This window comes from Erigeron canadensis, chromosome 3 (genome assembly GCF_010389155.1).
Source record: "Erigeron canadensis isolate Cc75 chromosome 3, C_canadensis_v1, whole genome shotgun sequence".
Lineage (NCBI taxonomy): Eukaryota > Viridiplantae > Streptophyta > Magnoliopsida > Asterales > Asteraceae > Erigeron > Erigeron canadensis.
Window position 1 is genome coordinate 46,712,740 of NC_057763.1, and position 24,427 is coordinate 46,737,166.

The following is a 24,427-nucleotide window of genomic DNA, read 5'->3' on the forward strand; positions in this document are numbered from 1 at the left end:
AAGTGGCAACATATATTGGTAAAGTTACTAGAAGCTCAACACAAGTTTGACTTTGTAAAACATTAATTGTGAATACACACACAAAGGGTGTGTTGTACGTGTAATTTTGTGCATATAGCTTTTAAAGAAGGGGACACGTTGCCATGAAGATTAACACAGGACGGCCACCCAATCCCTTTGACTTCCTTTTGTTTCTTGTTTTTCTTTAATTAATTGTTTCTCTTTTTTATGTTTGTATATATATATAAATACCGGGTACTCCCATTTTGATGGACCTACAGCTCTAATTAACACAAATACACTTATATACACATACACACTCTCCCTCTCTCTCTCTCTCAACAACTCAATTTAGAAAAGAAACATATATACATATAGCATAACTTGAACCGGTACCATGGGAAGATCACCATGTTGTGAAAAGAATGGTTTAAAGAAAGGTCCGTGGACTGCAGAAGAAGATCAAAAACTTATTGATTACATTCAAAAGAATGGGTACGGAAACTGGAGAACTCTCCCAAAGAATGCTGGTAATTAGTTATTTTGTTGAATACATGCATATGGCATACAACGCGACAACTTTTTCGTGTATCTTAATTAATTATGCCTCTTAATTAGATTACTGATCATCAAAGGTTGTATGGTGTGTACAGGATTACAAAGGTGTGGAAAGAGTTGCAGGCTAAGATGGACTAATTATCTAAGGCCTGATATTAAAAGAGGAAGGTTCACTTTTGAAGAAGAGGAAACAATAATTCAACTACATAGTGTTTTGGGAAACAAGTAAGTCAACTTTTTGATTAATAATGGAGTACTATTAATTTGTTTAACTATTTTAGATGGACTTTAGAAAGATGTCTATGTTCAAAATATTATTTTTCAAAAACGTTTTTTTGAATTTCAAAGTGTCTAATTGGTTGTTGTTTGACAGGTGGTCTGCTATTGCGGCTCGCTTACCAGGAAGAACTGATAACGAAATCAAGAATTATTGGAACACGCATATTAGGAAAAGACTTCTTAGGATGGGAATTGATCCAGTCACTCACAATCCTAGACTTGATCTTCTAGATATCTCGTCCATTTTGAGCTCGTCTTTTTATAACTCCTCTCGCCAAAGCATGTTCGGGGTTCAGCCAATAGTGAACCCTGAACTGTTGAGGTTAGCAGCTTCACTCCTCTCGTCACAAAGAAATCAAAACCTCGAGTTTGCTCACCAAAATGGTCAAGAAAATCAAATTGGTAACCTTCATCATCAAGTTCAACATCAAAATCATCTAGTCCAACTTCAAAACCAAGACGATCACCAAAACTCCCTATTAACAGAAATCCCTAGTTGTGTTCCATTGAGTAACCATAATTGTGTTCCATATACAAGTGAATCTACCCAACATATGGAACCAAATGTAGACCAACTTTCATCAAGTTTTTCCCATTTTGACCCAAAAACAACCTGCCAATTAAATGACTGGCAAAATAATATTGATAATTTTATTAGCATGGACAACTATGGTGGTTACCTGCAGCAACAATACATCATTGAACCTCATCATCACTCAAATTTGACTTCGAGCGACTTCGACTTCAACTCACAATTATCGAATTTGTCGACACCTTCATCATCAAGTCCAACTCCTCTAAACTCCAACTCAAATTCGACTAATTACATCAACGGAAGCAGCACCGAAGATGAAAGAGAAATCAGCTACTGCAGCAACTTGTTGAAATATGAATATCAAGAGATCTTGGACTCTAGTGTTTTCATGTAATTTTACGATCGATCGAACGTATTGTAATCTGAGTCCAACTACATAATCATATAGTTCTTATCCTTTCTAATTATCCCTTTCATATTATTTTTCTCCTTATATTAGAGTTTTTCTAATTCATTGTTTCGCACTTAAATTATGTGAATTGATATTCGTACAATTGTTTTTGATTAATTTACCACACTGTACAAGTAAAACAGCAGATTGTACAAATGGATTATGCATAAACATTGTAGATGTATTAAATTGTGTGGTACTAATATCATCCTCATCATACTCTGACCATATTTTAATAATATATATATATATAAGTCTATAATTCATAGTTTCCATTATTGATGTTATTAAGTTTAAACTGTTTCTGATTGATATGCTTTGTCAAATATATAGTAAGATCACAAGTATATTTAACATGAAATTATTAGAAGTCCCTAATAAAGAATGGATTTTGATGAGAAAAAAAAAACAACGAGTAATAAAAGATATAGTATAATTCGACCAATGTTTGTATCTTGAGAGTTGACCATGCGTGGCGATCTTCACAGGTGTACGTTCAAATTGGTTACGATTATTTTTGCTTGCATTTATTTTGTTACAATTTATCAATTGTCGTATATTGTTTTAAAAGATATAAACAACGTACTTGATTTTGATAGAACAGAAAATATGATCTAGAAGCAAAGTTGTCAATTTAATTTATTATTTTTTTGAATAGAATTGGATGTAGAAAAGATCATGCATGTGATCATCATATTAACTAAATTATTTACCTTTCAAATAAATATGAAATATTAACAATTTTCATATTGTATTCAACTGTGTTTACGAAAGAATAAACTTATATACATGTTGGGATTGATCACCACACATAAAAAAAATTAACACGACAATAATTAATAATTAAGTAAACAATAAAAACACACGATACAATTATTTACTTGTTTAGATCGACTCAATGAGTTTAATCACCACCACAAATAGAGACGCTCATTCTCGACCATCTATATTCTCTCATCAAATTTCAATCTTTACTATTAACTCTCTAACTCTCAAGAACTTTTCACACAAAAATGAAGTTCATAAATCTTTAACTAATTATAATTTTTATTTATATAGACAAACTAGACACAAAGATAGTTTTTTATCTATACCAATATAAGACAAAAATTTAGCGTCCATTACCATTAAAATACTCATTTTGTGTCTTTCAAACTATTTTCTTTTATCATTTAAAATTTCCATTTGTGACCCGTTGATGTCGAACAAAAATGTTATATGTATAATATATATATATATATATATATGGTCATTTCAACATTGATGAAAGTAAAAGTATGGTAAATACAAGACATGTACGTCCTTGTGTACGACACATAACATTCTGTATATAAATCATTTCGAAGTCCTTTTGTATCTTCTTAGGGCAAAATGGTAAGGTTCAAAATCACTATTAAATATTTCTAATTTAACGATGACTTAAATTATTATGGAAAATGATAAAAAAAAAAAAAAAAAAAAAGCCTTTAGGGCTTCACTTAACGTGCATAAAAAGGTTGTATATTTTCATATTAAATGTCAGCCCCTGAATTTTATGATAAGTATACAACTAATTAATGCACCTTAACGAAAGCCATTAGGGCTTTGTTTAGAAAAACCTAATTATTATTCACCCCAATTTATCATTTGACGCCTTTCACCATCTTATTAATGGTTCTATCTAAAAATAACACTGCGTTTATGTGCAAAAGATGAAATGTTATTGGAAGTAAAGTTCTTGCATTAATTAGGTTAATAATTGGAAATAAAGTTCTTGATATAACTAACGTGTTGTTTATGATACATATCATCATGATTTTAAAATTATTTTAACTACAAACCAATTACCACATATATAGGTAATTAAATTAGTGAGTAAAAATTGACTTATAGTGATATTGATCGATCAATGTACGTACATATAAACATGAATATTTAAGATCATATAAATATGTTTTCCGTTTTTTAGTGAAGAATAAACTAATGAAATTGAGTCAACAACATGAAAACCAAATCATCTTATATCACAAAGACTTTATATAATAATTTAGAAGGCCAAAGAAGAAAGTGGTAAAGTGAACAACCACGACACTCCAACTCTTCTTTTATAAACTTTACCCAATTGGGAATTCACACACCTTTTATTAAAATATTCACAAATTAATCAACATTTTGGTTTCTTATTTCCCAACAGTCAAACTTCCGGCTACTTGGTACCGTGCCCCCTTCCCGCCGGCGTACGGACGGACACGTGTTCCCTACACCTGTATTCATTAAAGTTATCTGTCCTTTTACGTTTTAATTGAAAAAGGTTATGACTAGCTTTGTCATGTGTTTGTGATTATTTAGCTTGCATATAGTTCCATGTTTGTATATTTATTAGACGTTTTATTTTTATTTTTTTTTATTTTTTGCAAAGTCTATAGTTGCAGCAAAGCAAGCTCTAGAGGGGTTTTAATGGTCCCATTTTCGATTCAGACGTGTTTGAGGTAATTTTAACCAGAGGTTTTCTGGACCTCTAACGTACCCCCCTCCTCATGGAAAATACTTTTGAGATGAGAACCCCAAGACTCGAACCTGAGACCTTGGGTATGCTCACCCTCAAAGCCCACATAATGGATTTATAAGATAACTCTAACCACAAGGGTTTAAGCCAATGGTTTATTAGACGTTTTATTTATATTCATTATGAAAATAGATTATCTCTAACTATATCCATATTTATAGTATAAAAATTGTTTTATGTATTTTCTCAAAGAACAAATTTATATCTATTCATTATTATTCTTTTTCCTTAACTTTTTAGTTTTGTCCTTTAAGAGATGGTACTTTCTTTTTTCTTATTTTAACTTTTGGCCTTACTATCAAATATTTTTAACTTCTTATTTTTATCCTCTACTAAAATGTTCGTTTTTGTATTTCACCAACAATCTTCCGAATTCTTATCTTACTGTCATACAACTTTCACGATTTTATAATTTCACTTGTGAGTATTTTCATTTGATTTTTTTTTCCGTTTTACCTTTAAAGTTTAAAACTTTACCATTTGCGTCCTCATATTTTTAAATACTTGAAACGAATGGTAACTTATGTAAATAGATTACCATTGATGGTATAAATATGGGAGTTGATATTCGTATATAAGAGTAATCAATAAATTTACTGCAATTGTACATCACATACTTATACAGTATAATGTAAAGCTTGTACATTATGGTATATCCATCAATTCTTGTGGTACGTTTATCACTCCTCTATCTATATATACAACAATCAACTTTAACTTCAATATTTGGACAAACTGAATTATGTAAACTGCAGTTATTAACCCAATATTATTCCATGCGGATCTATATATAGTAAGTTAAGTTGAGAACATTTCGTATCAATAATAAACATAATTTTATAATAAAGGGAAGAAACCCGACTGAACATGACCTAGTGTTTTTTGATTGTCGACTCGTATGACCAATAAAGGTAAGGATTGTAGAGAAAAGTGTGCACGGAGAACGTTTCACGGATTAATGCAATTTAATCCCTATGGTGAAAAATCTAATAATACGATACAATATATACGTGTCAAGTACTCAGCGGTGAACGCGGTTGTGTGCGTTTTCTAACATGTGAGGTTTAAAGCTTTTCCTTAAATGTCACAACGGTCACGTGGCCAGCTAGATTGTTGGTTTTGTTATACCCACGTCAGCAAAGGTGACACGTGGTTTTTTTAACATTGACACGTGTATTAACCACTGATGTTAGTGGACCCATATATTATGTGTTGATACGGGTTTCGCGATTGGCGTCCGAAAAATATACGGATGTGACTAAAACATTAGCTGGCTTTTTCGAGTATAAATTAAATGACTAATATTGTATATCCACACGTTTATAACTTACATCACAAAATCATTTGGTATACATTTAATTTTTTGCCGAATAAAACATGTTTAAATCTCAATGTTATAAATATACTAACAAAAGGTGAGTTGTGTTTGTTCAAAGGTGAGTTGAGTGTGTTTAAGAGATCGAGAATTAAAAGGCTATAAGTGTAATTTTTCTATGTTTAACTTTCAACATTTACGATTAAAAGGTGTTATTTTTTTTTATAAATGAGCATAGATAAAATAAAATAGAATAGAATGTAATGTTTGTTATGATTCAAATAACTTATTATTTTCTTCAAAACAATCTAATCTCGATTTTCTTTAACACCTATATTCTTGAAGAATGTTTCTTGTAAGTACAATTAGAATAAAAATGATATATTATTATTGAATAATATTTCATTTAAGTCCAATTCTAAATTTAAATTTTGAAAGACCAATCTTAACATTTCAAATCGTTTTAAGAGACCTGGCATTTCATCTCATGTTAATCAAACGTTTAAGATTTTTAGCCATTCACTATGTGAGTAGTGACCCCGAACACGCCCAAGCGAACGACATGGCCAACAACATGCATTGAGTTTGTGTTAAGCCAGTTTATATCAAATTACACTCTTTTTTTAATATTAAATTATCTTCCATGCTATAAATAATTAATGGATTGAATAAAACGAATAACTACTTTTCTTTTTATCATATTAAATGAATACTTGGTTTTAGGTTTTAAACGACTACGTTTTTTCGTTTTAGGAAAAATAATCTAAAAGTTTTGTCTAATAATCCAACCTCGTTTGTACACTACAAATTAGTAACTCGATGTTTTTGCTATGGACTGTTATTAACCTGACTTAAATTAGTTATATATTTATCATAAGCTTTAAAAGGTAAACTTTTAATATATAATGTAAAAGTTTTTATGTAGAAAGATCCATAACTCTATTATATTAGAAAGTATGATGACAAATATTCTCCTCAGTGTAAATTGAGTCACTGTTTATAACTATACTTTTACTCGATTTATATATAACTTTCCAAAACAAATCCGATTTGTAACACTAATTGAAGACATATCAGAGGTAAAACTTACTTTTTCTAGGTGATTTTTTTTGGGAGGGGGGGGGGGGGGTATACCTGTCTGGATTAAACGGGACTGGTTGGCAGGGACTGAGCACCCACCAATCCCCTAACTGGCTCCGCCCATGATAATATCGATCTATCACAATACTATATTTATTCTCTTTTTTTTAATTGGGAGCAGGGGCTTTCATTTTGGGGAGCTTTCGGTATGCGAGTGGGTATGGAGATGGTTATGTTAACCAATTTTTAGCTAATGGAAGCTTAAGATGGTTATAAGCAGTGACGTGCCTACATGGGGGGCAAGAGGGGAAAATGCCCCCTCCAAAATTTAGATTTTGTCATATATTTTTGAAATTTTTATGAAATTTTTAAATTTTCCTATAGGTTTCTAACATTTTGTCCCCTTTTAGAATTTTGTTTTTTTGGACTTCTAATTTTGCCCCCTTTTGAGATTTTTCCTGGTACCGCCTCTAGTTAAAAGCATGGTAAGAAATACGTTTTGATTATAGGTACAAGCTAAGTTAGTTTTCATACGTTTATTTAGATGCCAAAATACATGCATGTACTAAATATTTTGAATGTAAACGAGTTGATGTGTTTCATTAACATAAAGACATGATGTGGATGATGTATAGATATATGAAAATGGTTAAATTAATACGAATTATGAGAATTAAATTGCTCATTATCTGTCGTTTAATTTTGCGAATGGTTCACGAACATCCAAACAAAAAACTGGGTAATGTTCGTTCGTTTTATACACAAACGAAAGTAAACAAAAACTAACAAACCTCAAATTAACTAAATTTTATAGAATATATTCATGAGCATATAAGAACGAAAGTGTACAAACATAACAATCAACCGTCGAAGAACATAAATAATGAACAGTGAAAGTTATATGCTCATGTTCGTTCATTTAATAGTTATTTATGAATAATTCTTTAAAAGGTTAGTTATTTTACTGCCTAACTACCTTTACACTTTAAGAGCGGCAGTTTTGATTAAATATTAGACTCATGCATGCAGGGGCGGATCCAGTGTAGAATGAGGGTGGTCACCACCCCACCCTCAACCTAGTTTTGCTAGTATTTTTATTTTTATTTTTTATGTCTATTAAACCCCCAAATTTATATAAAAACAAGATAATAGCAATGGATTTGAAGAAAACAATCAAAGATAAACGAAACAAACATGTTGAAATGTGTGAATCGAAGCCTGAAATGGTAGTGCGGTGTAACATGTGATTTGCAGGTTTTTATGTTGTAGAAGATGACAACATTATCCTATTACTTGTTCAGTTAAGTCCTTTTATTATGTTAAAGTTTCATTTTTATCCCTAAACTTTCAAAGTTGTTTTTTTATTAGAACAAAACGCAGAGTATTACCTTTCGAAGTTATGATTCATTTTAATCCCTAAACTTCATGCGTCATATTTTTGCTAGTTACAATATATTTTAGCATTATCTTCTCAAAGTGTAAGTTTATAAAAAGAAAAAAGAAATTTTAATATAATCATCGTAAGGATGTATTGGCTACTTTGACTATATTATAACCCCTTCAAACTAGTGATAGTGTTATATAAAATTTGTAGAATATATAAATTTTGAAAGAATTTGATGATAAACGAGAAACAAAATGACGCCCCCGACTTTATAAATGTCTGGATCCGCCACTGCATGCATGCACGATACAACGACGATAGTGGTAGCGACGGCTAGTGGTGATGGCATGACGACCGATAATACGAGTAATGTAGGTTATTGATGTAAGGATCATTGATTTAAAAGGTGTAGTTTTGTTATTTTTTAAGTTGAGAGATAAATTTTATTGAATGTTAAAAAAAAGAGAGATAAATTTTATAAATTATTTCATCATGAGTATTTTTGGTAAAACATGTACATTAGGTGGCAGTTATATTGAATGGTGAAATTTTTTTTAGCTTGAGAAAAGAGAATATATTGAACTTTATATACTTGTATTAGTATAGATAAACCTTTTAGATTAGAAAAAAAAACGAGTAAATGAGTACAAATCGACAAAATTTGACATTTTATATAAGTTTGTTATGCTGACTTAACTTGATGGGGTTTTGACATATCAATTTGGAAAAATAGCACTTGATACAAGACCCTATTAATGAGAACGACAATGACAACTAAATGAGTTGAATTTAAAGAGTGAATAATAATTGTTCTAATAATTGCTCTTCTTGGCTCATTTGGCCAATATTTATAGGCTTATACCTATTCGCCGGGTATATATTGTAAAAGGCACCTATACTCATGTGTCAGATTTTACCACAAGCTACACCCATATGGTCATAGGCTCCCAAAAAACAATCCGAACTTTGCCTAAAACTATCGAATTCAAGGGTGGTGGAAACAATATTTACCAAAAGTGCCGACAACCATATCTAATCAAATACCCCCAACGACCAACGTTCCCTTCAATTGCACTCAACATTCATATGCATTGGTTCTACTAGGCCGATTATCCTTATGATGCCCCTTACTGATATTTGCCAAAAACTAGGGTGTAATGGAATCGATGTGTCGACGTACAAAAACCTTTGTCTCTAATATGCTTGTTACTTTGTTAATAATGACGTTTTTTTATGTATTAAAGTACGTGTAGCATGAATAGTGTAGAATTAATTAATATACATGAATAGTGCAGAATTAATATACTGCTAAAAAAACTTAGAAAGATTTAATAATTTTACTAATATATTTGTTAATTTTAGGACTATCATTATTTTTCTATATTAAATTATATGAAATTAACAATAACATCTACTTTACAATAATTCTTCTTATAAAAAGTGATCTCAGCTCCAACCAAATACACTAAACCATATATTGCAAAAAATTTATTATACATGATAATACTTTTGCTACTCATATATTTTCTTATAAAGTATACTATAAATAAAGTATTTTTTTAATGTAATATATCCATTTTAGTATCATCCATTATGTAGGGTGTCATTAATTTGTAAATTATGCTATAAATTTTGTCCATTGTCATAAAACAATTTAAACATCTTCATTTATATACCTATATTACCTTTAATAAAATAATTTACAACATAGATACTCTAACTCTTAAATAAACATATTAACTCCTCTTACATCAACTAATTTTACATTTACCACCACACTACCACCACTGCCGCCGTCACTACACCGTCGTCGCTACCACTATCATCGTCGTATCGCGCGGGGATAGTCTAGTCAGATTATATATATAATTGCTAAAGAAGGAATTCACATTTACATATTAAAACATTTATTTAATATTTGTACGAATACATTAGTCTATATTAATCAAATTTTGTACAAGGGTTTGAATTTTTGAACTGGTTAAAAATTGTGATACTCTCGTATAACATATATGAAAGGAAGAAGCAAAAAATACAGTAAGAACTAATTGTAAAAGTTGTACTTCCTCTAATAACTCAATGGTTAAACATCAGCTTTTCATGTTAGAAGTCTCGAGTTCGAGATGTGGGAAGAACATTTCAAGGTATTTTACAAATAAAGTTTTTTAGTGAAGCAGGTTTGAGTCCTGCAAAAGGGGCAAGGTTATATTCCAATTAAATGTCATGCCTTCAGGCAGTTTAGTTGGGAGTTTCTCCTCCTACTAGGTATTGAGAGTGAGGGGGCTCAAAAGCATGAACCCGTTTAAGACAACGTAAACTAGATCTCCTGTTGTGAGCAAATAATCCACACCTTTAAAAAAAATTATTTTTAACAGTTACAGACCTACAGTAGGAACTATATGTCCATCTTTGCCAATCTTCTTAAACAAACGTACGCCAACCGTCACTTCCACGTCACGACGACTTCGGTTGATAAAAAATTACTCCGTAAGAAACAAAATTTGACCATATTCTCACCTTCTATTTTTGAGCATAATACGATAAAAACAAAATTTGCTGTATAATTTAACCTTATTTTCCATTTTAATTTTGTTCTAAAATTAATTTTCACTATAAAAAATCATACAATATATATAAAAAGATATGTATATGGGAAAAGTGAGTATAGGGTCGTTATGCACCTAACTTGGGTGAAAAACCTCTCACATACTTAACTTAGGTGCTTAACAGCTCCGTATTCTCTTCCCCCTATGTATATTAATATAAAAATAATTGATAAAATTGTGACAGTGTAATTATTTTAAGGGTTGGAAAATATGTGTTGTAAAAAATGTTCATTAAAAGTATTATAAGTGTATTAGGTATATATATATTAAAATTAGTGAATAAAATAGAGTGTAGTTTTGGTAGATCAAGTTTTTCTTTTAAGAAAATGAAAGGATATTATATTCTTTACAATATAATATAAATGAGTGTTTTAATTGGGTCGTGTTTGATTAAACAAATTTGGTTGATGTTCTATAATATGGACCTGGTCGGAATAGATAATGGGGCTAGGACTTTTTTAGTAGGCTGGAATATGTGATTCGTATCACACTCATATGTAATTTTCTTAGTTAACAAGAATGGCACTTGTGTAATGCGTGCCGTGTGGTCATGGAGGCTACTGGTGGTGGTAGTGGCGACGATCTATAGTGTATGTAATTAATGTAAAATATTTAATTTAAATGAGATGATGTGTATAATCTAAAAGTTAATATATAAATGACGTAAATAGTTAGGAAGGATATATTAGTCATTTCGCAAATTCAAAATAGATAACTTTTAACATGTTAGTTTATAATTTTTTTTATAACCTTTATATAAAAGTATAGATATAAAAATATAGATAATAAATGAAATGATTATAATCCCATAAATGATCAAAAAAGTAGGGCAAATATCAAATATCCCCTTCCTAAACCCCTTAAATATTATATATACCTAAATTACAAGTTTTCAATACATGATGTACAATGGTCGTAAAGTAATGTTTGGGTAAATATGATATTTCATGCTTTAGGATGGATATATATGAAATTAACTCAAAAAAATATATAGACCAACAATAAAGTTATTAATTGATAATTTCTAAACAATGAAACAATATTTTTTTTACTTTTTTTTTACCCTTCTTTTTTATAATTTTTATATAATGGTACAAATATAAAAATATAGATAATAAGTGAAATGATTAAAATCCCACAAATGATTAAAAATATATATAGACCAACAACAAAGTTATTAATTGATAAATTCAAAACAATGAAACAATTTTTTTTTTTTTTTTTGAAAAAGCGATAATTAGTTATCATCTCCGACTTTGGTGTACTCACATGGGGTTTGGATAAGTATAGCATTGCTAAAGGCTAATTTTTTTTTCTAGGCCAAAGCACTTTTTTCGTCCCTGTGGTTTTTCGAATAAGCACTTTACATCCTCGCCATTAATTTTTGGCTAAAATCGTCCCTGTGGTTTGCATTTCGTCCTTGGGTCCGTTAACCCCCTCACGTGCCTTTGCCCGTGAGGGCATATATGTCTTCTTACCCATTTGTTCCTATGGTTAAGTACAAAATTCATCCTTATGGTTTGTCATTTTTGCATTTTTCATCATTAAATTTAACAAACTTTCAAACAAAAATTTAATCAAAAATCAAAACAAACTCAAATCAAAAACCTATATATATACCTACATATGAGGATCTAATTTAATACCGGCCGGTACAACTAATTTAATTTAATTTTTTTTTTTTAAATATTATAAAAGTTACTACAATATAACGAAAATAGTCAAAATATAATTAGAATTCACTCAAAAAAAAAACAAATAGGTACTTTATAACAAATTACAAAAAATAACATTAAAGTATTGTAAAAATAATTTTTAAAAAATTCAAAAAATAAAAAATGTGAATACCGGAAGTACCGGAACGGTAATACCGAAAATATCAGAAATAGTTGTAGCGGGTTATCTTCCAATACCGGTATTACGGGTATACTACCGGTATTTAAAATATTGTATGTACGTGGTTGCATTTGAAAGTGATTGAGCATATCCTCAAATATAGGTATATAGGTTTTTGTTTTGTTTGAATTAAATTGGTACGGTAATTTTTGTTTTTTTTTTTGTTTTTTGAAATTTTTTCCTGGAATTGTTAACGGCGAGGACGAAAAATGCAAAAACGATAAACCACAGGGACGTTTTTTGCACTTAACTCTATGAAAAGACGAAAATGCCCCTCACGTGACTTGCAAGTGAGGGGTTTAACGGCAAAGTTATAACGGCAGGGACGAAATGCAAAACAAAGGGACGATTTTAGCCAAAAGTTAACGGCGAGGATGAAAAATGCTTATTCAAAAAACCACAAGGACGAAAAAAGTACTTTGGCTTTTTTTCTAATTAGATTACAAGTTATATTATAAGTAAACTTTAAATAATAGATAAAGAAAGAAAAATAAAGAAAGATGTTAAAAAATTGAATAATTCAACATGAATGAATTACATGTAAACTCGGACGAGATTCAATGATTAACATGTCGATATATTGAAAGACAATTCTAAAGATAATATACAGCGAGTAGCTTTGACCATCGGCCGACCACTAGCTTAGCGGGAAGAATGCGACCTCTACAGCATACAACACACACACAAAAATCACTATCCATTTCGGCCGCCCAAGGAAAAAGGTGGCTCGCCAAAAGTTTGCTTATGTCTTCATGTATATCATTTTTCATAAAAGGTTTTCAAAAAGTCACTTTTTGAAATTTTCTTCATCTTTTTTTTTTTTTGCTGTCTTTTTATATCATTATTATCCGATTTTTCTTTTTCTTCTCTCATATTTTGATGATTCCTTGTTGACTGTGATTTTTGTTCTATCTTTTGATCATCATATAACACTAGTGGATTTTGTCCCATTGTACTTGTTCAAATGAATATATCTTTATCTATACACAAGTTTGAAATTCTTGTGTTTGAATGTCAATATAAACGGACGAGGTTTACATTGTGTTAAGTCTTGGATTCGCTGACAAGACTCGCTCGCTAACGTATGTCGTCAACAAGTGTTCAGCGATTCCAGTGACGCTCTTCAGCGGGTTGGATGTTGCCCAAATGTTTGTCATGGCGGGAATTTTTCAAATCATATGAAGACAAGAGTCACATGGTGGTTCTTCCAACTGGAACATACCTCATATTACTAAGGTACAGTTGGGACCAATTCAAGGGTTCTCTCTCATACCCGATTTGGTAAAGAAGACAAGTGCTCCTGCATGAAAGTACAAGGAGTCAATGGGATGTCGACAACCACCATCTATCACCATCAAAGGAAGGTTGTGTTGCCCTAATTCTTCCTCTATATAAAGCAACACAGACGCATTGTATCAAGTGTGTTAGTCATCTTGAAAGTGTGTCACTTGTAATTCTTCAAGTTTATAGTGTGTCTAGACTTAGCAATTACCCTGTTCATTTGTATTCTTGTAAGTCAAGTTTGTAAGATCGACCATGTATTCATCGTTTAATCAATGATACATATGATTATACTTGCATTGATTTATTACAATTGAACTTGTCATTGTTCTTGTTATTTACTTTCTTGTTTAGCTTAAAAATAACATAAGTTGTGCATTCGTGGACTGTCACATTGTTTAGATTATTTTGAGTAACGAGTTTTTTTTTCCTCAGATATAGAAGAATTCAGTTATTTTTGTGACTCTTTTTGAACATTTTCCGAAAAACCCAAAATATTACCTAATGAGATTTAAACATAAGATCTCTTATAAAAAAAATAATATCTCGTTACCTTAAACGTGTGATGTCTCCATATTGTGTAGTCGATGGATTAACACATTGTAGAATATGGATATGTAAATAGTTTGTTTCATTAATAACCAATTTGGTTTTTTTGGATTATTTAGATTGAACTTGAATAAATAATATATGTTTTTGTAATTAAAAGTATAAAAGAAAGAAATACGTACCAATTTTTAAATTTTCATTTAATAAAATCAATAACAAAGGTAGTCCATCGAGTTTGGGTTTGGTAACCCAAGTTCGAAGCTTGGAGGAGGCAAATGTTTACCCTTATTAACCGTTGTGCCTTCGGGGGATTAATAGGGGGTTTTCCTCCCTTTAGATATTTGAAATAGACATTTTATTTTGAGGGAACTCTTTAGCACGAATCCTGTCTAAGACAATGTATGCTAGACTCCTCGTTGTCGAACTACGACACGAAATTTCTAACGAAATTCAACTTTAAAAAATATTAATAAAATTGTAAATATGTTTCGGATTTACTATAATCCTAAACATATCATATTAACGACATTTCTCTTGAATGGGTTTCTTATATCTTAGAGGCGGTATTAAAGTGGGGACAAGGGGGTCCAATGTCCCCCTCAAAATTTAAATTTTGTAATGTATTTTTAAAATTTTTGTAGATTTTTTAAATTTTTCTATAGGTTTTTAACATTTTGCTCCCTTTTAGATTTACTTTATATTAGTTTTTTAATTTTGCCCTCTATAAGATTTTTTTCTGATACCGCCTCTGTTATATCTTCACCGTTTTTTCCTCTTTATTTTCCAAATTCACTTTTAAACTTTTCTGATGATTCCATGTTGACTACCATTTATCTTATTTTGATTCTTAACCACAAAATTTGTTTCAAAGAAATCTTACACTTTACGCTCCATAAAAACGTGGGACTATAGCTAAGGAGGCTTTTTGTTTATTGTTTTAAAGTTAAACCTTGAAGAAAATGGAAAACAGAATAATGATTAATGTTGAAAATGTCTTCTTTTTTTTTATAAATAACATTTAGACACCTCAATAAAGAATATTTACACATATTTAAGACATATATAATAATATTAAGGTTGCTCACAAAGAAACAAAGAGTATGTCTTACTAATGTGAACTTTACGACACTACTACACAAACTGATTTTTTGGAACATCCTAAATAGTTGAAATCCATGATTTTATAAGTGATCTAAAAGCTTGTGATCCAAAAAATAAATGATTTTTTAGAGCACTTTCAAAAGTTTATGGAACGGTTTATATTTGTTTTTCGGATCAATTTTTCAACCATTTTTTTGGAACAATTAGATGATTTTTCAGATCAGTTTTTAAGTCATTTTCTAGAACGTTTTGAGAATGTTTTAAACCTGCTTAATTTGTTTTATGGATCACTTCTTATAAATTTTTATAATGCTTTTTGATTGGTATATATATAGTTTATGGAACAGTTTTACACGCTTTTAGGAACAATTTCGATATTATATATATATTAAATTTTTAATAGATATTAATATATTACACCAATTTAATGCAACAAACAAGCCAACTTACATAAACATAGATCACAACTCGTAATCACAAATATAAAAACTTTATGAATAGCATTTATTTGGAAGTAAAATAAAAAGTAGAGATAAATTACCCACAAATATTAAATGCAAAAGTTGATAAATTGAACTAAAAACAGCGTGAAACACTAAAGCTTCGATTTTTTGGCCTAGAAATTCTGAAATTCAATATGCCTTCGATAATTTGGTGTTTGAAAAGGTTTTAATGTGTTTATGGATTTTTGTAAGTTAAAATGGTGATGAAATATTGATGATTATTAGGTAACTGTAAAACTAAATATATTTCGAGAGAATTGAAAACATAGCAATGCATGCAAAAATGATTACGAGATGATCACCAAAATCATATGCAAAAATCAAATTGGTAACCTTCATCATCAAGTTCAACATCAAAATCATCTAGTCCAACTTCAAAACCAAGATGATGATCACCAAAACTCCCTATTACAAGAAATCCCTAGTTGTGCTCCATTGAGTAACCCTAATTGTGTTCCATATACAAGTGAATCTACCCAACATATGGAACCAAATGTAGACCAACTTTCATCAAGTTTTTCCCATTTTGACCCACAAACAACCTGCCAATTAAATGATTGGCAAAATAATATTGATAACTTTATTAGCATGGACAACTATGGTGGTTACCTGCAGCAACAATACATCATTGAACCTCATCATCACTCAAATTTGACTTCGAGCGACTTCGACTTCAACTCACAATTATCGAATTTGTCGACACCTTCATCATCAAGTCCAACTCCTCTAAACTCCTACTCAAATTCGACTAATTACATCAACGGAAGCAGCACCGAAGATGAAAGAGAAATCAGCTACTGCAGCAACTTGTTTAAATATGAATATCAAGAGATCTTGGACTCTAGTGCAAGGCACGTGAGGGGGTTAACGGATCCAAGGACGAAATGCAAACCACAGGGACGATTTTAGCCAAAAGTTAACAGCGAGGATATAAAATGCTTATTTGAAAAACTATATGGACGAAAAAAGTACTTTCCTATAATATATGTGTTTATATATATGGTCATTTCAACATTGATTGAAAGTAAAAGTATGGTAAATACAAGACGTGTACGTCCTTATGTACGACACATAACATTCTGTATATAAATCATTTCGAAGTCCTTTTGTATCATCTTAGGGCAAAATGATAAGGTTCGAAATCACTATTAAATATTTCTAATTTAACGATGACTTAAATTATTATTCCCACCAATTTATCATTTGACGCCTTTCACCATCTTATTAATGTTTCTATCTAAAAATAAGACTGCGTTTATGTGCAAAAGATGAATGTTATTGGAAGTGAAGTTCTTGCATTAATTAGGTTAATAATTGGAAATAAAGTTCTTGATATAACTAACGTGTTGTTTATGATACATATCATCATGATTTTAAAACTATTTTAACTACAAACCAATTACCATATATATAGGTAATTAAGTTAGTGAGTAAAAATTGAACTTATAGTGTCATTGATCGATCAACGATTCAACGTACGTACATATAAACACGAATATTTAAGATCATAAATATGATTTCCGTTTTTTAGTGAAGAATAAACTAATGAAATTGAGTCAACAACATGAAAACCAAATCATCTTATATCACAAAGACTTTATATAATAATTTAGAAGGCCAAAGAAGAAAGTGGTAAAGTGAACAATCACGACACTCCAACTCTTCTTTTATAAACTTTACCCAATTGGGAATTCACACACCTTTTATTAAAATATGCACAAATTAATCAACATTTTGGTTTCTTATTTCCCAACAGTCAAACTTCCGGCAACTTGGCACCGTGCCCCCTTCCCGCCGGCGTACGGACGGACACGTGTTCCCTACACCTGTATTCATTAAAGGTATCTGTCCTTTTACGTTTTAATTGAAAAAGGTTATGACTAGCTTTCTCATGTGTTTGTGATTATTTCGCTTGCATATAGTTCGATGTTTGTATATTTATTAGACGTTTTATTTTTATATTTTTTATTTTTTTCAAAGTGATTTTCAATTCAGACATGTTAGAAACAATTTTAATGAGAGATTTTCTAGACCTACAACCCCCTCCTCATGGAAAATACTTTTGGGATGAGAACCTCAAGACTCAAACATGAGACCTTGAGTATACTCATCTCCGGGGCCCACATAGTAGATTTATAAGATAACCCTAACCACATGAGTTTAAGCCAATGATTTATTAGACGTTTTATTTATATTCATTATGAAAATGGATTATCTCTAACTATATCTATATTTATATTATAAAAATTGTTTTATGTATTTTCTCAAGAACAAATTTATATCTATTCATTATCACTCTCTTTTATTAACTAAATTAAAATATTTCAACCTAATATATGAATATTGTCCTTAATAAAATTGTTTACAACATCTATTTTTATTCAACTCTTAAAATATCTACGTTAATTACCGCACCACTATTATCACCGCTGCCGTCATCACCTTCGCCGTCACTACTATGCCGTCGCATCACGCGGACATAACTAGTCTTCAAAAATCATCCTAAACATTGTTCTATACTTTTCTACTTTTTCTTCTTTTTTTTTTTCTTTTCTTGTTTCGAATCATTTGTTTTCGCCGTCTTGCTACTACTACTATTCAGGTAATATAATATATTAATTTCAAAGTCAATTTTTTTTTTTTTTTGAACGGCAAAGAATAATTAATTAAAAGTCATCTAGTAAAATACTAAATGCCAAAATACAAAGTACAATTACAATTACTTATCCGTATCTAGGATAACCGAAACAATACAACAATATCCTAGACGCATCTTGAGACTTAAACTGCGAGGATTGCAAAAAGGATGGAAAAAACTCGCGTCAACTAGACACGAGAAAAACCCTCACCAAAAGAGGTCGAGCCACCGGTTTTCACTCTGTGGTGTTTTTGGTGCAAGTCCAAATAAGTCTCAAGGAAAAAACAAACTCAAAAGAACGAAGCAAATAAAACATGCTACAAATGGTGGATCGGGTTTTTAAACCATTCATCCCGAGTAATAACAAGCTTCTTACATCTGCTCGTAGCCCAAAATACTTTTTGAATGATATTTCATGAACAAAATCAAAGAGTTTAAATATTAATTCATTAAAAGTTTACATTAAATTACACTTGAGATTAAAAATAAAGTTATTTTTACAAGCTTGCTGACAACACCTTACGAACAAAAAAAAGTTAACTTTCTACTTTTGTCTCTCAACAAATACTTCATGTTTGATATTTTTATTTTAATTTTTGGTTTTTTCGCTTTCAACATCAAAGTTTTTAACTTCAATTCCTATATTTTAGTCAATTTTTGTCTTGGTTGTAAAAAATGTTTTTTTTTTTTCATTTTTAATTTTCTACAAAATGAAATGAATTTTTTTTCTAGAAACAAATAAAAATTTTAAAAATGCATTCTAATTAGAAAACTAGAAAATATGTTAGAGATGTGAGGGGACAGGGCCGGATAAATGAAATAGAAAATGAAAATGGAAAATGAAAAACAAGAAAAAAATGTTTTCAAGTTTCTATGAAAAAATGAAAAAACATTATTTTTTTTTTCTTTGAAACATTCTTAGAAACTATGATTAATACGCGTTTTCTGGTTTTCATGTTTTTTTTAGAAAACAAAAATGAAAACCATTGGTGTTTTCCTCAACCAAACGCCCCCTTAACTTTTCAGTTTTGTCCTTTAAAAGATAGTACTTCCTTTTTTCTTATTTTAACTTTTGGCCTTACTATCAAATATTTTTAACTTCTTAACTTTATCCTCTACTAAAATGTTTGTTTTTATATTTCACCAACAATCTTCCGAATTCTTATGTTACTGTCATACAATTTTCATGATTTTTTTTTTCGTTTACCTTTAAGGTTTAAAACTTTACCATTCGCGTCCTCATATTTTTAAATACTTGAAAAGAATGGTAACTTATGTAAATAGATTACCATTGATGGTATCAATATGGGAGTTGATATTCGTATATTAGAGTAATCAATAAATCTACTACAATTGTGCATCACATACTTATACGGTACAATGTGAAGCTTGTACATTGTGGTATATCCATCAATTCTTGTGGTACGTTTATCACTTCTCTATCTATATATACAACAATTAACTTTAACTTCAATCTTTGGACAAACTGAATTACGTAAACTGCAGCTATTAACCCCATATTATCCAATGCGGATCTATATATAGTAAGTTAAGTTGAGATCATTTCGTATCAATAATAAACATCTACCAATATATATATAACAAGGTCCTAAATTCTTTTATAAAAAAATAAGGACTGTTAGATGAGCTCAAACTTTTTTTTACAACCCTTAGATCAAAATAATTATATCATTACCAAATTTATTATTGAATAAACACAACATTAGTCCTTATACTTTATATAATATAAACCTTGTATATTAATTTTTCCTTTTGTGTCGTCGACTTTGCAAAAAGAAACGTTTTGGTTTTTTCTCCTTCGCCCGTCATATACCAAAAAAAGTATTAAACCTTGTATATTTAACTTATATTCTTTTTTCCGTTGATTTCACAAAAAGGAAACCAAATTACAGTATTTGGTTTTCTTTCCCTTAACCCATCGCATACCAATAAAATTCGTTTTGTTCATTTTCATACTTAAAAGACTAGCTTTATAAGTTTATTTATAAATTTTAAAATTTTTGTTAATACGTCTTTTATTGAGTTAAATGTAGAGTATGAAATTGATAAACTTAATTCATTATTCGTAATTAACTTTTATTCATAATTTCTTATTAGATTTAGTGTCTGTTCCTTCTTTCAGTCATTAAGTTCTGAATATATTAAGTGGTTGTATGCATAAATAATGTTTGTATGTATTAAGTAAAATATATGTAATTGACGGTTATTTTTGTTTGTTAAGTAAAGACATAAAATTTAACTGAATAATTAAGTTTTAATCATTTAATTTATTAGGTAAAAAAGAAACCAAATTTTACTCTCATGTCAAATAGACATCTATTAAAGATAAATCTACCACTCCTATCTTAATCTATTGTTATTATTGTAATTGTTTATTACCCGCGTAATATGCAAGATTTGTATATTGTTTTTACATTAAAAAAAAATTAGTATATGAAGACAATTAAAATCTAAATAAATATTTACGAACTTTTGAACCACAATAATATTATCATGTTCTTTATCATAGAAAATTTTTAACAAATAATGCCGTCAGCCATAAAATTAAAAAGTATGCATGGAACTTGTATATTCCAATAAGTGTGTAACAAAAAAGGTAAATGCAGAAACTCCTTAGTGTCGTAGAGGAATTTTTTTCTCAAGCTAGCGACCCTACGACGTTGTCTTAGGTGAGACCTCAAGTTCACCATTGTGTTAGTTATGAGATATTAAATACATATCATTATTAACATTAATAACTACATAACTTTTACTTATATAAATTAGGAGTACCAAAAGTGTTATTTTAATTTATGCAATCACATCATATAAAAAAATCATGTAATAATGTAATATTTGTATCAATTCATTCTAAGTGAAAATTTTGTCCAATATTCATATCATTTACACCATATTAGAAATACAAAATATATAAACTTTGTATACATGAAATCATAATATACTGTATAAATGATTTTGTTTATTTATAAGTTATGTACATTAAAGACTACGAAGTATCATTATTGTTCTAAAATAAATAAATAAAAAACTTTATGAGACACATTTATTTAGATAAAACTATATTTATATATATATAACTATATTTAACTTTATAAGACAATAAATGCTAGATCTTTCGTTATCGAACCACGACACGAAATTTTTAGCAAAGTTCAACTTTCAAAATATATTAATAAAATTGTAAATATGTTTCGGGTTTACTATAATCCTAAACATATCATATTTACGACATTTGTCTTGAATGGGTTTCTTATACCTTCACCGTTTTTTTCTCTTTATTTTTCAAATTCACTTTTAAACTTTTCTGATGATTCCATGTTGACTACCATTTATCTTATTTTGATTCTTAACCACAAAATTTGTTTTAAAGAAATCTTACACTTTACGCTCCATATAACCGTGGGACTATAGCTAAGGAGGCTTTATCTCTATTGTTTTAAAGTTAAACCTTGAAGAAAATGGAAAACAGAATAATGATTAATGTTGAATATGTCTTCTTTTTTTTGGATAAATAACATTTGGACACCTCAATAAAAGAATATTTACGCATATTAAGACATAAATAATATTAAGGTTGCTCACAAAGAAACAAAGAGCATGTCTTACTAAAGTGAACTTTACGACATTGATCTTTCAGACGCAATAAGATATACCTTTTATAATATTGATGACTTTTAGGCTTTTAGCACATACAATTATGCAAAAGTCTTCACATATATATATCCTAGAGCAACTTCATTTTAAAAATCTTTAATTGGTGCTTTTGGGTTGTTGAGAGAAAAGTAAGCAAGAAATGCATATAATATGTTAACTTTTCAAATCACAATTTTCTTGGTCAGAAAGTAATTGCTCTAAAACATCCTTGTAAAAGAAAGTAGTTCTATGAAAACTCTACACATGTGATCAATAAGGAAATACAACAATGTTATTTAGAATCACCACTTGAAATATAATGTGGAAGCTTTTATATTATTACCAAAACAATTTGTTGATGATGTTGTTTAGGTAAACATTTTATGGGAGACTAATTGACTATGAAAAATTGAAAATGGTCAGAAATGGAATGGTCAGAGACTATCTCGATTAAGCCGTGTACACCTGATTCTAATAAGGTTGTCACTTCTGGATAACCTAAATATATATAAAAAAAAATATTAACTCATATGTTTACGTAATAAGTTGATCATAATGATAGTCATTATCCTAGTTTTCAAAAACTTTACAATTCTTGGTTGGGCCTATGACAGAAATACTTTAGATGCGGGACATTGGAAAAGGTGTGGGCCTAAAGAGGCTAATTTCAAGTATGTTATACTATACCTCATCAAATTAGGTGGGCTTGGAGAATAACTAAATACGAGTTAACCAGTGGAGCACAAATCGAAATCCGGAAATTGGGAAACAATTAGTAAAATATGGACCTTCAATCTGGGCCATTTGCGCCGTTCATGTTTGAACTTCCATATTTCAAGTAATTATCGTAGAGGAGCATTTGCAAGGAACGACTTATCACAAATTATCAGTCTAAAGATACATGAAGGCGCCATGAAAGGTTGTTTTCGAAACAAGCCCATATTGTAATGAAAATCAAGAAACAAAGCCCACCCTTTTTTTTTTCGGAATCTTTAAAGTCTAAACTATACATTGACATTGTCAGGTAAATCATCTATAAACGTTACAGAATACGTTTTAACAAAAATGTCGTTGTAGTATAGTGGTAAGTATTCCCGCCTGTCACGCGGGTGACCCGGGTTCGATCCCCGGCAGCGGCGCTTTTGAATTTTTACAAACATTTTATGTTCTGAAAGTTGAAATACGGAAACAGTTTCAGGCCATTCATTGTTTGGAGAAAGAAGCAGTGATATATTTTACTAAATTCTACGTACTTTTTTATTTATACGAAGCACCATATATGGAAAAATGATACGAGTAATTGTTTAGCATACCTCATCTAACTCATCTAAGTGTTTCTTGTTACAAAATATTTTTTTGTCTTGTTTTAGATCCAAGTAACACTCAAGCTTTATCAATTAATAAATTAGGCCTTTCTCATTGGATATGTTTAACCATCTCTTATCCACTATCACATTAATATCACGTCATCTTTCATTTTCTTCTTTTCTTCTTTGTAAGATACATCGTTACGACCACTCGACCACGTCAATTATACTTAATTCTCACATCTTCTCCAAATATGTTATAATCAACAAACCAACTTTCTTTATTGGTTGAAAACATGATTGAATTCACCCGACCTCACCCCCTTTCGTCTTCACTTGTTCTCGCCACGACAACCTCCAAAACAAAGGTCACAAAGCATTCAACCTCTTTCTCTCTTGACGAGCGACGAGCCGACAAATAAAGTAGTCATCTTATGTTGACACAAGCCTTGTCATCATAACTAAAAATAATATTTATTCTAATAACATACAAAATAATACAAATATATATTTTAAAAATTATAACAAAGATCATTCGACAATAAAACATAACAAATGAGTTATTTGTTTCAATTTATTTCTAAGAAACAGTTTTGCTAATTAGTGGCTATTACGTTATATATAACCATAGGCAGATCTTGACCCATTTAGTAAAAGGGGCTAAAAGTTACGTAACCAAGATATAACTCTAAGAAAAATAATCAAAAGGGATCGAAAGTCACGAGAACACAAAAATAACATAAGA

General features: G+C 30.0%; 1 protein-coding gene and 1 non-coding gene across 2 annotated transcripts; both read left to right on the forward strand.

Moving 5' to 3' along the window:
• Positions 1-286: 286 nt before the first annotated feature.
• On the forward strand, positions 287-1,836 carry LOC122592607 (transcription factor MYB102). Its single transcript, XM_043764882.1, has 3 exons — positions 287-530; positions 654-783; positions 932-1,836. Exons 1-3 carry the CDS (start codon positions 398-400, stop codon positions 1,764-1,766), a joined length of 1,098 nt encoding a protein of 365 aa, XP_043620817.1. The 5' UTR covers positions 287-397; the 3' UTR covers positions 1,767-1,836.
• A 21,606-nt stretch (positions 1,837-23,442) lies between these two features.
• Positions 23,443-23,514, forward strand: TRNAD-GUC. Its single transcript has one exon. It is a non-coding gene; the product is annotated as a tRNA-Asp (tRNA).
• Positions 23,515-24,427: the final 913 nt, after the last annotated feature.